This window comes from Echiichthys vipera, assembly GCF_963691815.1.
Source record: "Echiichthys vipera genome assembly, chromosome: X".
Taxonomy (NCBI): Eukaryota; Metazoa; Chordata; class Actinopteri; order Perciformes; family Trachinidae; genus Echiichthys; species Echiichthys vipera.
In genome coordinates, this window is record NC_139825.1 from 43,107,021 (window position 1) to 43,122,282 (window position 15,262).

Here is a 15,262-nt window from a genome sequence, read left to right on the forward strand (position 1 = left end):
CCAGGGGCCCATCGTATAATAATCCGCCTGTGCTTTACGCTCCATTTTGTTCATTGATAACTGTCTTTTACGTCCATATTTAAGTGAAGAGATGAAATTCTTCTGTCTCAGTCGAACTCTAACTTTGTCCTCTTTTTCCCCAAATGAAATTCCCGCTCCTACTTTCTGCTGGATCTGGTACAAATGTCAGTTTTAAGAGTAAGGCATGCAGCTTTGAGGGGAGTATTTTCACCGTACTGACGTTTAAACATGACAGACTTCAACAGATTTTCCTCGTCAATAGCCGGCAATTACCGGATAACCGAAAGCCACCACTGCAGTTTCTTTTGAGATCGGTTTTATTGAATAAAAGAGTTTTCAAAGATCATGTAGGAAATACAATGTTATACAAGTGTTGCACAAACAAGACTAACAGAAAGATCTAGAAAAGGGACGTGTCAGTGGGCATGAACATGACTGCATACAGACAGACAAGAATGTAAAATTCACCAGAACAGGGACGTGGAATTCTGTAAAGTCGACCACCAAACACTGACGTGGTCTCAGATTAAACTGATTTAGAGATTGCTAATTTGTGAATAATGCATGGGCTTAAAACCAAAGAAGTACAGATTTCCACTTTAAATCTGATGAGGTCTTTCTACCATGTGGCCCGTAACAGCGTCCACAGCTTTTAAACCAGGAACAGATGCTTGGTGTTTCTTTTTATCAGTTTTATTTTTTTATCTTTTTCGTGGTTTTTGAAACAATGGTCCTCATTTACTGACCTGGATGATGTTACATGGACTTGTAATCTTTACCTGGTGGTTTAAGTGGTCAATACTGAGATATTATTTTTAGGGTAAAAGGAAAAATAATGTAACACCTTCAATCCAGGTCCAATTACTGGCCTTTAATGGTCTTGAGCTCAGTAATGAGTAAAAGTTCCAGAGAGAAACATAGTAAGTGGACTATGAGTTGAGATTTTGTGTGTAAGTTCGGTTTTAAAGGTCAAAACCAAACTTTTTTCAAGTGGAATGTGGTTTTGTCCAAACATCGTGAGCTATTTTGTTACGGGAATTCACAGGAGTTTCTCACAGACTTGAAAATGGATTCAGGTGGCTCCTCACAGTAGAAACCCTTTAGAAAACACACAAGGCGGTTTGGCATACTCGTCCTAACCTGCAGGGGGCAGCATTTCCATCACTCCCTCAGAATAAGTCAGGAAATCACTGCTCCTAAATGCTCCGATCTGAACTACAAAATCAGAAATGTGATGACATTCTTGTGCCAGTCATTTAATTCATCACCAACGTTGCAAAGTTAGCACCTGTAGCAAAAACCAGTGTGGGTTCAAAGTAAGTCAAACTCGTATTTGTGAGATTATTGCCCACAATTTCTACATAATGCCGGAAATAAGAATATGGACGACTTTCATGTTCAGGAAACCACAACAATAAAGCACTGTCGCACTCTTAAAGTGCATTTCTTTTAGATTTAAGGTGAGCCACAACAGTTTGATCACAGCAGGAATTCAAGAAACTATAAAGTAGATTGTTTGGGCATGAAACAAACAGGCCAGCAACTCAAGATAACATTGTGTCACCACAAACATTTTCAGTGAATTAGAGAAATGTGTTGGACAAAAGCAAATCTCGAGCAGCATAGACCGGCAGCTGATGGTGGAAAACACCTTAAATGGAAGGTGGAATAGGGCAACATCATAGGATGGAGGAATTTTGAAGGGCAAAGTCAGAATTTGGACTATAGACTCTCCTGGATTTCTCCGTTTATAGTTGTTACCCGAACAAAAATGCCTTGATGTCTTATTTGACGTATAAGTGCCGAAAAAGACCATGTGGTGATTTTGCGCCAAACAACAACTTTAACATTGAGAAACCATTAGGGATTGATGTCTGATCTTTTGCAATGTTTTCCCACAATTACGATTTAAAGATGACTCTTAGAAGTCAAAATGTTGGCCCATGTCCTCTTCCATACTCACCATTTTCTGCAGTTCATTGCTTTGTTTTGTTTCTGCAAGACATCAATTCACCCAACAGCTAAATGTAAGTCTTATGTCGCCATGTTTTGATAAACTAAACCAAAAGGAACACTTTGTGAAGGACTGTAGCTCAAACAAATCATCCAGGTATCAATTCATCTCTATATAGGCCGTGGGTTCGATTCCCTGCTGTACTAACTCCCAGAGCCTTTCGGATTTCCAGTGGAAACACAACAAAAATACAAAAAAGGAAGACAAACAACACTTTTCTCTTTTTCCCTCCTTTTGTTTAGTTCCGTTGTTTTGCTGGGACCAACCAACCACCTCCTGTCTCACCACTAGTTTTATTTTCTCCTTCTCTCCAGTGGAAAAAAGGGTGCCACAGAGAGTGCTACAAGTAAAAAAATGTTTCAATAAAACATAGTATAAATACTCTTAAAACAACCGTGAGCAAGGGCAGAAAATTCCTCTTGGACCGAACACTCACAGTGGATGCTGTGTCTCAACAATCAGCAACATCGGCTAACAGGAAGTCAACTCAAAGCAGAATGATGGTTGGTTGAAGTATTGTATAACGTAAAGTAGACCATGAAAATGTACCAGCATTTGGCCAATAGTCATTTCCCAGCCTGATCAGGAAAGCATTACCTAACTTCAAATGCTTTTCAATCCCAAGTGCCCTTGTCAAGAACCAGAACTTCCACAGCCAGACTCGAACTGCTCTGCCTCCAACACTCAGCAGAGATCACAAAAACCCATGTAAGACGTCTGCTGTGAACACTGGGGCTCAGCCAGGTACAGGCTAATGGATGTAAAACACTAACATCTTCTAAAGGAAACCATGTGTGTGGGTTCGGGGTGGGATTGTCACTTATTCTGGTATCTGAAGTCTCTTAACACATGGTTCAGAGGTTGGATCTGAATTACTGGGGACAGGTTGACCTGCAGGATCTTCTGCGCTTTTCTGCGAGCCTCGGCCACAGAGCGAGAGTCATCCACCTTAATCACTTTCCATCTAAAACCTTTTTTGTCCTTCCAGCCATTTCTTTGCCTGGTTGGATTGTTCAGTTCCTTGGGACCTCGACCATCTCGATGGAAGCCGTTGCTTCTCCAGCCATTGCTGGTCAGCTCTGTGTGAGTCTCTGGGAATGCCCGTTCATTTACATAGAAGACTGGTGCAGAATCTCCAATGAGGGCACCGTCCGATCGGATGGGGCAGGACAGGCTCTTCTGGCTAAACAAGGCCACAGCTTTGGTGGGTGCCCCACCACCATTCTGAGAAGGCTGCAAAGGTATTCCTGAAAGCATAAGAGGGTGCTGTTGCTGTGAAAAGGGTGCCTCAGAGGACGAATCCCAGGAAGTGTGGATCTGGAGTCTGGCCGTATGGAAGCCAGACATGCCCTCAATGTTGGTTAGTCTGAGGCACGGCCGCAACTGCAGCGCCTGCGACATCTCTACAGTCCGACTAGTTGTCCTGCTGCAGATGATGGCATTATGATGGTTCACCAGCATCTCTGGAGGGCGGACCCCTTGAATCTTGGGGTTGCTCTTCTCAGAAGTGTTCCAGGATGGGTGCACATCTCTCTTCTTGGCCAGGGGCTTCCTTCCCTTCCTCTTGGCGGCTGGTCTGACGTTCCTGTTTGGTGGCTTCAGCATGTCTTCAGTCAGGGGTTGGCTTGTGATAGAGCGATAGCGGTATACATCCTTGCTACCTAGCACAGTTGGCGTGTGGCCCTCTGCACCAAGCTCCTGCATGAAGGTGACCAGCTCCTCACTGCTTGAGAGGTCACAGGACATCGGGCTGAGGATCTTCAGAGCATCCAGGAGGACGTTGTGACCCGCAGACGAGATACGGGACCAGGAGTGAACCGCCCTCCGCTCTTCATTGGCGAATGCCAATGGTCGGCCAACCACGGGACCTCGCACCGCGCCAGCCATGTTTCTAGTCCTGTCGGAAATAAAAGGAAGCATTTGTTTAGACGGAAACACAGAAAATTACAAGAATGTTTTTAATGCAACCGTATATTGTTACAACTCCCTTTGGTCCCCATTCTATTGAAAGAGGAGAAATCAACCTTCCTTTAGTGCCAAATCTTTGTTTTTGTGATATTGTGGACGTCCCACCCTGAACTCTCCCAGGGCAGCTTTTTGTTGGCTGGCAAAAAGAAGTGGTTGGTGAGACAACGCAGAAAAAGATTAACTGATTTTATGAGCCATGTATGGTTAAAGGGGGAAAAGAATGATGTAGAAAAAGGGCTTTCGGCAATGCAAAAATAAATTTCCCCCTTTCTTTCATAATCATTGTTTCACGCAATGATCAACCTTCAAACACTTTAAAAAATGAATTCTAAGCCAATTACGGACAAAAACATGGTCCACGAAAGTACGGCAGTACCCTTGCTTCAAATAATGCGTGATCGATTTCACGCATGAAAATTGTATGCCTGCAAGTGCGAGGTGCAGCTCGGGTGGCGATGCTGGGCGTGCTAAGGCATGAACCAAGAGAAAGCAGACCTTCTATTCGGGTTCCGCCCAAAATAACCATGGCTGACCAGTTTGACGAAGCTCTAGCTAAACAAATATTTGACTTGGCATATTTATTAGACTTCGTCCCTTCTTCATTCAGATCATAGAGTAAAAATGGTACAAAACGCCAAATTGTCCCTTTTGACTGGCTGCCGTATAGGTAACTTTTTCCCAAAGATGGTTTCTGTCATTGTCTTGTCACGCTGCTGTTTCGTCAAGTGTTAATTGTTTGTGACAAGCTTGGTTTAAATTAGGTATTTGATGTTAAAAAAATGAAAAACGGTGAGAAAACATCGTGATTGAAAGTCCTGACTGACTTACGATTTTTACAAACTAACAACATGGTGGTATCCAGAATATTTTGGCGTCACTGTCGTTCATCTTTAAAGGCTATGATTCCGACACAGAACCAATCACTAATGTTTTATTTTTTCTTTGTGAAGTACAGTCGTACATGTTTCTCCACAGAAACTGTGTTCGCTTACTACCGTGGTCATGGAAGTGCTTTGAATTGCTGTATATCACCCATTGAGGACAGTTTATCACCTCCACCGGTGCGTAAGAGTGCATATTGAGTATGTTCAGTGCTGTGTTTGTGACAATATGCATAACATGAAGTTCTGACAGATTGAGGCAAACTGTGTCAATTGGGAAAACAATCATACATTTGCATCTGTTCAGTGTTTTATCTATTCTGTTCAAATCCAAACAAACAATATGTGGTTCTACTCTTCGATCCTGAATGTTTCTCTACCATCATCATTTATGTTCCTTCTGGGTTCTGTGATCTTCTGACCCTTGACCTTCCTACTACTCATTAAACGTGGCCCAGAAGCTGAAGCATTCTTCGGCTGAGTTTACTGCAAGATATTATTGATAAGTCACTTGAATATTAAAACATGAAGTACCGCAGCTGTGAACATACAGGCAGGGGATTTTTAATTGCTAGATTAAAGCTCGGGGGAGAAGCTAGTTTACTGTCGGCAGCAGTGTAATCAGACGCCTCACGCAGGCAGACCAGCAGACAGTAACACAACAAATATAAAGAAATAGTAAATCTGCAGAGAGAACCACTGCAGTGGGCTCATTACCACTGCAACCTCCTCTCAGTTGAGCACCAGTTGTACAACTAAGGCTTACGAGGCGACATACCACGCCCACCGTCAGGAGTCGTTCTAAGTTTGGTTAATGTCCCGAACCGTTGGCACAAGGCTGCCGCCTTTGTCAGCTGCTTTTTTGGCCAGTCCAGCACGTTTAATCAGTGTCAGAGCCAACAGAGCCTGTCTGAGAGAAATGGCTCTGATTGGCAGTTCAGATCAGTGCACAAGAAGAGAAACTGAAGTCAGGAAAGTAGGCAATCAAATCAAGAGGCTGCAAAATGGAATACAAAATTGTCTTATCAGGTAAGATTTCTTTTTAGACACTGAGCTTGTGAGAAAATTGTGAGTATTTTTTTGTGTGTTATTGTTTACTCGCCGTGTGTTCTTTCCACATCGAGTTATGTTGTTAATGTGCTAACAGGCTAACTATAGCCGTTGAGCCGTTCTTCTAGTTTCCCTTTTAGAATGACAAATACAGAAAACCTCTGCGTTGGTATGTAGAGTTATTTCCTCCCAAGCTGACGCAGGACTTAGGCCTTCGTCGCCAGTAGTTCTTTAATGTCTGCTTGGTGGGTCCCTGCCTTTATACCCTTCATCTAAACGAGCCTTGTTAGCATCTACGGCAAACATGACCATCGGGATGAGAGAAGCGCCATTCTTCTGGTAAACACAACTCAGCTTTCTTTATAAAAACCAATGGTGAGCAATGTGAGTGGAGTTGGGTGAAATCTGGTTGAGCATAGAGAGGGTGGAACCATTATATGTGGACTTTGGTCAGCCAGCATCATACACACCACCGTTGTTGTTTACATTGTTGTTACTGGGAGTTGGTTCATGCACCTACTTCCCCAGTGATGATCATTGTGCAAGACGGAAAGCTTTGATTGGCCAGCGACCAAGGCTGAAAAATAATTAAATATTAAATAAAATATTTTGCACAATTTATACATTCCGTATGACTATTATGGAAATTATTTTGACACACGTAAGCTATTACGTGTATTTTTGATCATGTTGAGGCCTAATCAACTCAGGTTCACAGAAGTTACGTTGTCAACGTTCGTGGTCACTGATTAAAGAGGATTCCCGCTAGTTCCATAAGCACACATCCAGGGCTGCAGCAGACTGGTAAATTTACATAGTCTAAAGACAGAACAAGGAGGAAATATGGCAAAGAAACGCATCTTTTTTTAAACCACTCCCAGTGAACACTAGTACCGCAACCAGGACAACGGAGAGCAGCCGGAGTTAGGAGACTGTCCGTCCGCCTCTGCCTGCAGTTGCAACCGCAACCCAGCCTTGCGTGATTGGATTAGACGAGCCTTTCCAGCCAACCACCAGCTTCAGATTTCCTGCACGGCGTTGTGGTAATGAACCGCTCTCACGTTCTGTGGCACTGGCTCGGTACTTGGAACTCCAGCTCAAAATGCTTGGGACAAGCAGCCTGCCGATCTCACCAAGGACAGAGGGAAGTGTGTCCGTTCATCGTCCCCTTATGAGAGATTGAACTCAACATTTGAGCAACTGTAACCATGGCGCCCTGCCTGAAGCTCAAAGTAAGTGCAAGGTGCCGCCGTACACTTTCGTCCTGTATCTATTCATGCCGTTTAATGTCAATTCAATTTTATCTATAGTGCCAAATCATAACAAAAGTTATCTCAGGACACTTTACAGATTAGGTATAGACCACACTCTCTGACTCATTTAGGACATAGACAACAATTCCTCCATAGAGTACGGTGGCAATGAAAACCTTCCCTATAACAGCAGGAACGTCAGACAGACCCAGCTCTGTGGAAGATGGACATCTGTCTTGACAAAATCTGCTTAAAAACAACAACATATTTTCAGGGCTCATAAGCCCTAGCTGTAAGCTTTCTTGGATGAGAGGTGAAACGTCTTCCTAGACAAATAAGTCCAGTTGCTTTTGACTGAAATGGCTTTGGGGATAACAACGACCTGGACACATGAGAACATTCACAGGTGTACCGTCCTAAACATACAGACTAGAATGATTATTTGTACCAGGTCTTAAATAGGTTTAATTATGCTGTGAAAAACGGCCTTTTTAACTTGGAGGTCATTGAGAAACTGATCTATTGTGCAAACTACTCCTAGTGGACACTCGGAGAACTGCGGTTTTTGGCACTTCCATATTGGTTCAAACAGGAACTTGCTTTGGTGGGGGCTTGTGCCAGACAGAAACAAGGACTGCACACCTGCACACAGACAAAGCAGCCACATATATTTCAAGGACTTTTAAAAACTCATGGCCAATAATTCACAGATGTTCACCTTTACCCAATATCAGAAAAAACGTCTTTCCGTCTGATGGGGGCAATGGCTAATATTTCAGGACTACCCAAATCTTGTCCTGTTGCCTACAGATGCTGCTAACTGATAGCTTCATTAGATGGCAGTTGACCTTTAGGGCCATGCAGCATCTGGTAATAGGGGGTAAAACTCTTTCCGACTGGTGAAACTAAATTAAAACAGATGTTGGTTCATGTGGAAAAACATTAACCGGGCTGGCTGTTAATCACGCTAACCTGTCTATGGCATTTTCAGCGTTAAGTAAGCGTTCATGCTAACTGTCGTGTTTTTATAACAAGCACAGGCCATTGTTAGTGTTTTGGTAGCATATCAAACATATTCTGAAAAGAAAATATCAAACTATTACACAGGCTGTCATCTTTGACATTGGAAACGTTAATATCGAGAGCATTAAAAAAAAAATCCTTCCTGAATAGAAGAATACATTCAAGGCTCCAGACTAATTTTTTTTCACTAGCAGCTCTGTGGCCCCCCAACTGAAAATTTTAGGAGCGCAACCAGAAATTGTAGGGGCACACACGGTAAATTAATAATAGATGCAGAAATGAAGTGGTTAGCACTGTCGCCTCACAGCGAGAAGGTTCCAGGTTTGAATCCCGGCTGGGGCCCTTCTGTGTGGAGTTTGCATGTTGTCCCCGTGTCTGCGTGGGTTTTCTCCGGGTTCTCCGGTTTCCTCCCACAGTCCAAAGACGTGCAGGTGTTCAGTTGATTGAAGACTCTAAATCACCCGTAGGTGTGAATGGTTGTCTGTCTCTGTTCGTCTCTATGTGCCCTGTGATAGACTGGCGTCCTGTCCAGGGTGGTCCCCGCCTCACGCTCGATGTCAGCTGGGATCGGCTCCAGCCCCCCGCGACCCCGACAGGGACAAGCGGTTGAAGATGAACGAATGAATGAATGAAATTCACTGCAACAACAGATACGTTTCCAAGTGGAGAGAACGACAAAGACAGTCTGTCGGCAGCTCGTCACATACAGAGGTTTCAGGTCCGTCAGATGCGACACTGTGACTATGACTTCTAGCCTGATGTTAACCACTTTTTGTTTGTTTTGTTGTTGTCGTCGTGGTCAAAGAACTACTTTGCTTGTGTTCCCGCATGTGCTTCAAGTACGTCTGGCGTCAAGCACGCCCTCACGTGGACTGGCGGGGAATTACAGGTTCAAAACGCAATTACTTAATTTTAATTGAGTGATTTCTTATCTTATATTGTTTGCATCCCTAATTCAGAATATGGTGTCTACATAAGCACAGAGAACCCCGGTTATTGATATTCCCCGTACACGAGAAATGCCATTCTGTTAGCAGAGGCGCTGTTTAAAGAAACAAACCAGCGTCAGAAAATTAACAGTTTAACAGCTAATTTCTTCTCTCCTCCGACCATCACCGGCTACAGCTGTCTGCTCATCTGCCATCTCTCTCTTCAACTCGACAGACGTGCTCCTCCACCTATCCACACACACCTCTGTAGGTTACTGAGGCATTCCTGAAATGGTTTACGTAATAACATGCTACGCTCCGCACCACTGCCAGCCTGTGTCACTGACAGTGCGGCGCGGCACCCCCCCCCCCCGAAAGTCATGTTAATTTTATATACTGAAAAGCGTCAGATCCCAACAGGAGTCATTTAACGATCATTAAACGATCCTCCTATAGCACGCATTCATCATTCACCAAAACTACCACTCGATAAATGTACAGGTGATTTGTGATACCAAGCTATCGCTTTTAAACGTGGTGGCCAGGTGGCCAGGGACACACAAATGATTCTCTTATATTTCAAAACAGCTCAAACAAGGTATCAGATGATTAACATCTTGGTATGGTTCTTCTAGGTGACAAAGGCTATCCTCTAATGGAATACCTAATAAACCCTGCTACAGACCAGGAGCGCAGGTTCAACAGTGCGCACACACGCACACGGTTCACAGTGGAGCGCTGCTTCGGGTTGACTGCCTCCGTTATTCTTTTCCATACAGCGTTTTTATGGGCCCCTTTTATTCCACTGCCAAAAAGCACATCTTTATTTTGCTCCATCTCGGATGTCAGGATGCCGATACCTGTGTCGGTAAAGTCGCTTTTTTTAACCAGTGTTTCTTCTCTCCGTGTTTGACCTCAGTGGGCAAGGCCTCCGAAACAGGAATATTTAAGGGCATAACATGTTAATGACGATCGAATTCCAGTGTGCACTTCAGTGATGAGAGTACGTTTAATTTATTTGGGTCTGATGGGAAACGTTATGTGCTTCGCAGGACTGGGGAAAGACTGAACCCAATGTGTCTGAAGAAGTCAGTTAAATTTGGAGGAGGAAGTGTCATAGTTTGGGGGATGTTTTCTGCAGCAGGAGTTGGGCCTCTTGTACAGCTACATGGCGGAGTGAATGCAAATGTTTATGTGAACCTCCTTTGGCAACATGCAATACCTTCACCGCAATTGTCTCCAATCAGCTGCACTTTTTATGCAAGACAATGCCCTCTGCAAAACAGGTTACGCAGTTCCTTAAAGCTCAAAATTTTGAAACAATGAAATGTTGAACCCATAGTCCAGATCTAAACCTCATAGAGAATCTCTGGAAAATCTTTGGCAACAAAGTAATGTCTAAAAGAAACCACTACAGTTAGTGAACTGTGGAAGAGACTGAAGAAGAATGGACCAAGATCAAACCAGAGCAGTGTGAGAAACTAGTTATGTCGTGTGGGCGCAGAAGTGCTGAAGTCATTCAAAGCTGTGGCCTCTACACTTCCTGTTCATTTTTTAATGCTATCCAGCTGTTACGTCTGACGTAACACCCTTTCAAAATGTGATTTCCAAATCATACTTGGGTTACAATTTGGCAAATCAGGGGGCTTTGGACGGACTCAAACCGAGCCCACACCCACAGCGACTTCCTGGTTTGATCCAATCAGGAAGTGCCAAAAACTGCAGTTCTCCAATTGTCCACTAAGAGTAGTTTGCACAATAGAGCAGTTTCTCATTGACCCCCCCCATCTTAAACCGTTATCACAGCATAATTAAATATATTTAAGGCATGGGACAAAAAAACATTCTCGTCTGTATGTTTAGGTCATATCTCCATGACACCACTAAGGGGGTTGTATTTTTTTGTACCAGGCTAGTTTTTATTTTATTGGAGGTTAAAGTTTATGAATAATTAGGGGCGTGGTCTCTTGAGTGACAGCTAGTCGCTGACCCTCACCTAGCCTCTGAGGTAAACGTCAGCCAGATGGATGCATGTCCCCCTCCCCAACATCTCATCAATGTCTTTTTTTGGTAAAAGGAAATGAGGCAAAGTCTGACAAGATGGCAACTCCCATAGGCGAGTACGATTGGATCAAGTTGAGAGAACCGACCCTGACGAGTATGCTACGCCCATTTTTTATAGTCTATAGTCCAAACGCTCCGTTGAAACAAAACAGTTAACGGCCGAACATGTGAACAATTACGATCACTTCTTTCGTCAGTTAGGCATCTTTTGCATCGATAAGAAAGAACTAAAATGACAATTACGTTGTTTAAAAACTCAGATCTGGTCAAACAACAGGGAACAAGGCACTGTGGTGTTGTAGAAACACAAGGCTTGGACTAGCTTGGAACCGGAAATCATATTTTGAAAGGGCGTTAAATAGCGTCTAACAGCCGGATAGCCCTAAGAAAACATTGTGTAAATCTTCTGTTCTGACACAATAGTTACTGATCTCGGATTGTGCTCAGTTTTTTTCACAAAATAAAGATTTATGTTAAAATGCCTTGGTTATTTAAAAAAGCATGCTAGTACAGCAGTGGCATAGCTACAGCGGATATTCTATCAAATTCTGAACATTAAAAAAGCAGCATTTCAGAATAAATCAAGTATTAATAATTTATTCTCTAATTTTCATCTTATCATCCCCTACATAGTTAACTGAGGGAAGTAATTCAGAGCATTTCATTAAAAGGAAACTCAATAAAATATCTTACAGTAGCTCAGTCTTAGCTTTTCCTGCTTCAGCTTCATGACTGTGGTCAGAAATCACAGAAGGAGTCCACCTCGCTCAACTCAGCCGAGAACATGCATGCACCAGTAAGTCACATGGCTCTCAAAGCCTCTTTAAATTGTGTCTGTACTAAACTACAATTTTACAGTCAGGGATACATCAATTCATTCAATAAAGAGTAACTATAGAGGGGGTAAAGGGGTAGCCGCTTGACCATGGTTAAATGACAACACAATACATACACCAGACTGGCGATGCATCATCACCAAGGCCACGCCCCTTTTAGGGAAAAGAAACGCACTGTTACAGAGAAGATTGTGAAAATACCGAAGAGCTGTTGTGTAGTGGGTTAACCGAAGTGAGATATGAGGCTCATAAGATACGTGAATATTCACTGGCAGCGTAGTAAATTGCTACTACTGATGATAAGCTAGCTTGAGTGGGAGGCTGCTGCGGTTAGCTACCGTCATCGGCTACAACCTTATTTTGAGTTATGAGTTAAATTATTAGACATGTCTGTACAATAAACATTTGTTGAACAAAAATACACACATATAAACTTAGTTATTAGCCATCACAGGGCAAATTTCATTCACATCTACAGGATCTCCTGTTTACCATTTCCCGGAATGGGTTGTGGCCTTAGCCATACGCTGCCGTACTGGTACTGTGGTTGCTTGAACTTATAAGTTAGCCTATAACCTTCTAAGTAACGAGATGTTACCCTTACCCTGCCTTTTAACCTAACCCTAAATAGCTTTGTGGACAACGCTGTTTGGGCTGTGGTGAAATCAAATATGCCGCAACACAAGCCATTGACGAAAAAGGATTTCAGGGTGGAGCGGTAACTTACCAAAGATAGCTAGCTAGCTGCTAACTTAGGGCCTGTGCCAGTGTCGTTTTTTTCCAGATTGTTCGAAACTAGGAGAAAGGTCAACACTGCTCCCCTTCAGTGTACTGAATTTATCCAGTCGCACACTCAAAAACGGCCAACCAACGGCCTCAATTGCCGCCATTTTGTCTATGTAGCGGAAGAGGCGGGACTTAATTCAAACTGGAAAATAGCGCAACAACAGCGCAACGGAGCGGCGACAACTAGAGTCACTTTATACATGTAAAAAGAGAATCACAAGGATTTGGGGTCAGAGAAGTTGCTGGAAAAGCTTTTGGAAAAATAAACAGAAGAAGAAATACGATCGTCATTTCCGATTAGGGTTGGCGACAGTGTTTGATTTAAGACAGCACTTACTGGGGAAATTAGGTCTACTGATCACGCAAGTACATAAGTTCACAATGCAGTGCGTGATTAGGGACACAGCATATCACAACAAAGACAGAATAGCCCATTTGTGGGTAGTAGACGCTAAGTGGACACACACCCTCAAGTGTTGTCAATTACATAGTATGCCAGATTTGTTCGCCGACTGGTTCGGTGGATACTATTTAGCATATACAAGGGTAAGCTATAACACAATACTTTCAACACAATAACTCACTCAATTTTTGATTCTCTAGCTCTTTGTTTGCTCAAAAGTCTGCGGGATAACAGGTCAACAAAACTAGTGACGAGATATAACCCTAAACCTGTCTTTTAACCTAAATAGCTTTTCAGACACAATGCTGTTTGAGCTGCAGTGAAAAAAATAAATGTGTCGCAACACAAGCCATTGAAAAAAAAAATGGATTTCAGAGTGGAGCAGTAACTTAGCTAGCTAGCTGCTAACATAGGGCCTGTGTCAACGTAGTTTTTTTCTGTGCGAAAGTGTAATTTTTTTCAATTGTTCCAAATTAGGAGAAAGGTCACCAGAATAGTGCGTAGTAGACGCCAAGTGGACAGACGCCCCAAAGTGTGGTCAACTGCGTAGTATGCCAGATTTGTTCGGTGACTGGTTCAGTGATTAAGATTTAGCGTCTACACGGATAAATACTTTCAACACAATAACTTCCTCAATTTTCGTAACCTGACCCCGGCCAGATGGATTTATTCGCATTTCCATCTGGGAACTCTTGGTTAGCGATCTTTTGGGAAGGGGCGGAAATAATGGATGCTGATTGGATAGACCATCTAGCTAGCACTACCTATCTAGTTCGTGCCAAATCAACCAATTAGAACAACAAACTGTATGACATATTAACAGCGTCGAGGCAGAGCTCAGAAAGTAGACAACATGCCGGTTAAGGTTATTTGTTGTTTGTGTAACGCTGATTGGTTCAGTCGCTTCCCCAAATTTTCTCTGCCGCAAGTTACCAGACTGATCTGCGAGTAAAATACAATGAAGCTCGCAAGACCATCCCGATCTTGCGATACAATTTGATTCTCTGGCTCTTTGTTCGCTGAAAGGTCTGCGAGATAACAACAAAGCTAACAACACAGACTGGTGTGTTTACTCTATTGGTAAGAACAAAGAAACCTCCAAAGGTGTTTATTTGTTTTTTGTCAAAATCGCTAAAAAAATAAAAATAAACAAAAAAAACGAGACTTGCCAACAACGCTCGAGCCACAACGCGTGCGCAACCGTTCCGCGGTCTGTAGCTCTCGAGCGCCCCCCTTTACGAACGCGCCAATCAGAACGTGTGGAACGCCGCTGAACGTTCCAACTGTAGCCAAACACACACTCGTGAGCACCAACAGAAGCTCATTTACAACTTTCACCGCTTTGATGAGAGACGTCGCCATTTTTTTTACACAGACTTGTGAAGTGCCAGCGACAAGCCTCGCTCCCCAAACACTCTCCCAGCAATCTTTCCTCTGTCTGGGCAGCTACGAGTTGTGGAGGCTCCCTCAGCGCCCTCCGGCTGGCGTGAGCCCCCTGCTCGCCAAGACATTATCCGACGTATTTGCTGAAGGTTACCGGCGTGAATTGAAGTGCTCAACAGAGAAGCGGAATTACCTTTTAACGTCGCTGTTTCGGCATCCTCCGGTCGCCGCTGTGCCGACGCTCCACGGTAAAATGGCTGCAACAACAGCGGTGTGGATGACAGACCAGGGGAAGAGAGGCGGAGGCAGCCGGGGAGAGAGGAGAGGGGGCGGGCTCTTTTAACCCCGCCGAGGGGTGGGGGTGGGGAACGGGCACAATGTGACTGAAAAATACTCCGAGAAAAATTATTTCTTTAACAAAACCCGCAAGACTTCCAATATAGTTCAAGCATATGTTGTAATTTCACCCCGCGGTGAGTATACAGGAAGTTAACGTTAGCTCTCCCTCAACTAAGCAACCTAAGTGAGTTGTGACGTCACGAACGGGCGGGGCTTAAGCCTATTTTTGTGTTTGTGACTAAAATTCTTCGTACTTAAAAACAACAAAACATCCCAGTGACTTAACAGATGGGACGCCAGTTGTGTAATGCA

The 15,262-nt window shown here is 43.5% G+C and overlaps 1 protein-coding gene across 1 annotated transcript; it reads right to left on the reverse strand.

Moving 5' to 3' along the window:
- Positions 1-320: 320 nt before the first annotated feature.
- On the reverse strand, positions 321-14,867 carry ccdc71 (coiled-coil domain containing 71). Its single transcript, XM_083938692.1, has 2 exons — positions 14,805-14,867; positions 321-3,932 (listed from the first exon to the last, which is right to left on the reverse strand). The coding sequence occupies exon 2, from the start codon at positions 3,920-3,922 to the stop codon at positions 2,852-2,854; it is 1,071 nt and encodes a 356-aa protein (XP_083794818.1). The 5' UTR covers positions 3,923-3,932; positions 14,805-14,867; the 3' UTR covers positions 321-2,851.
- Between the last annotated feature and the right edge of the window lie 395 nt (positions 14,868-15,262).

Bases quoted from the DNA above. Each gene is read 5' to 3' on its own strand.
- ccdc71 (XM_083938692.1), bottom strand. From the start codon at position 3,922: ATGGCTGGCGCGGTGCGAGGTCCCGTGGTTGGCCGACCATTGGCATTC.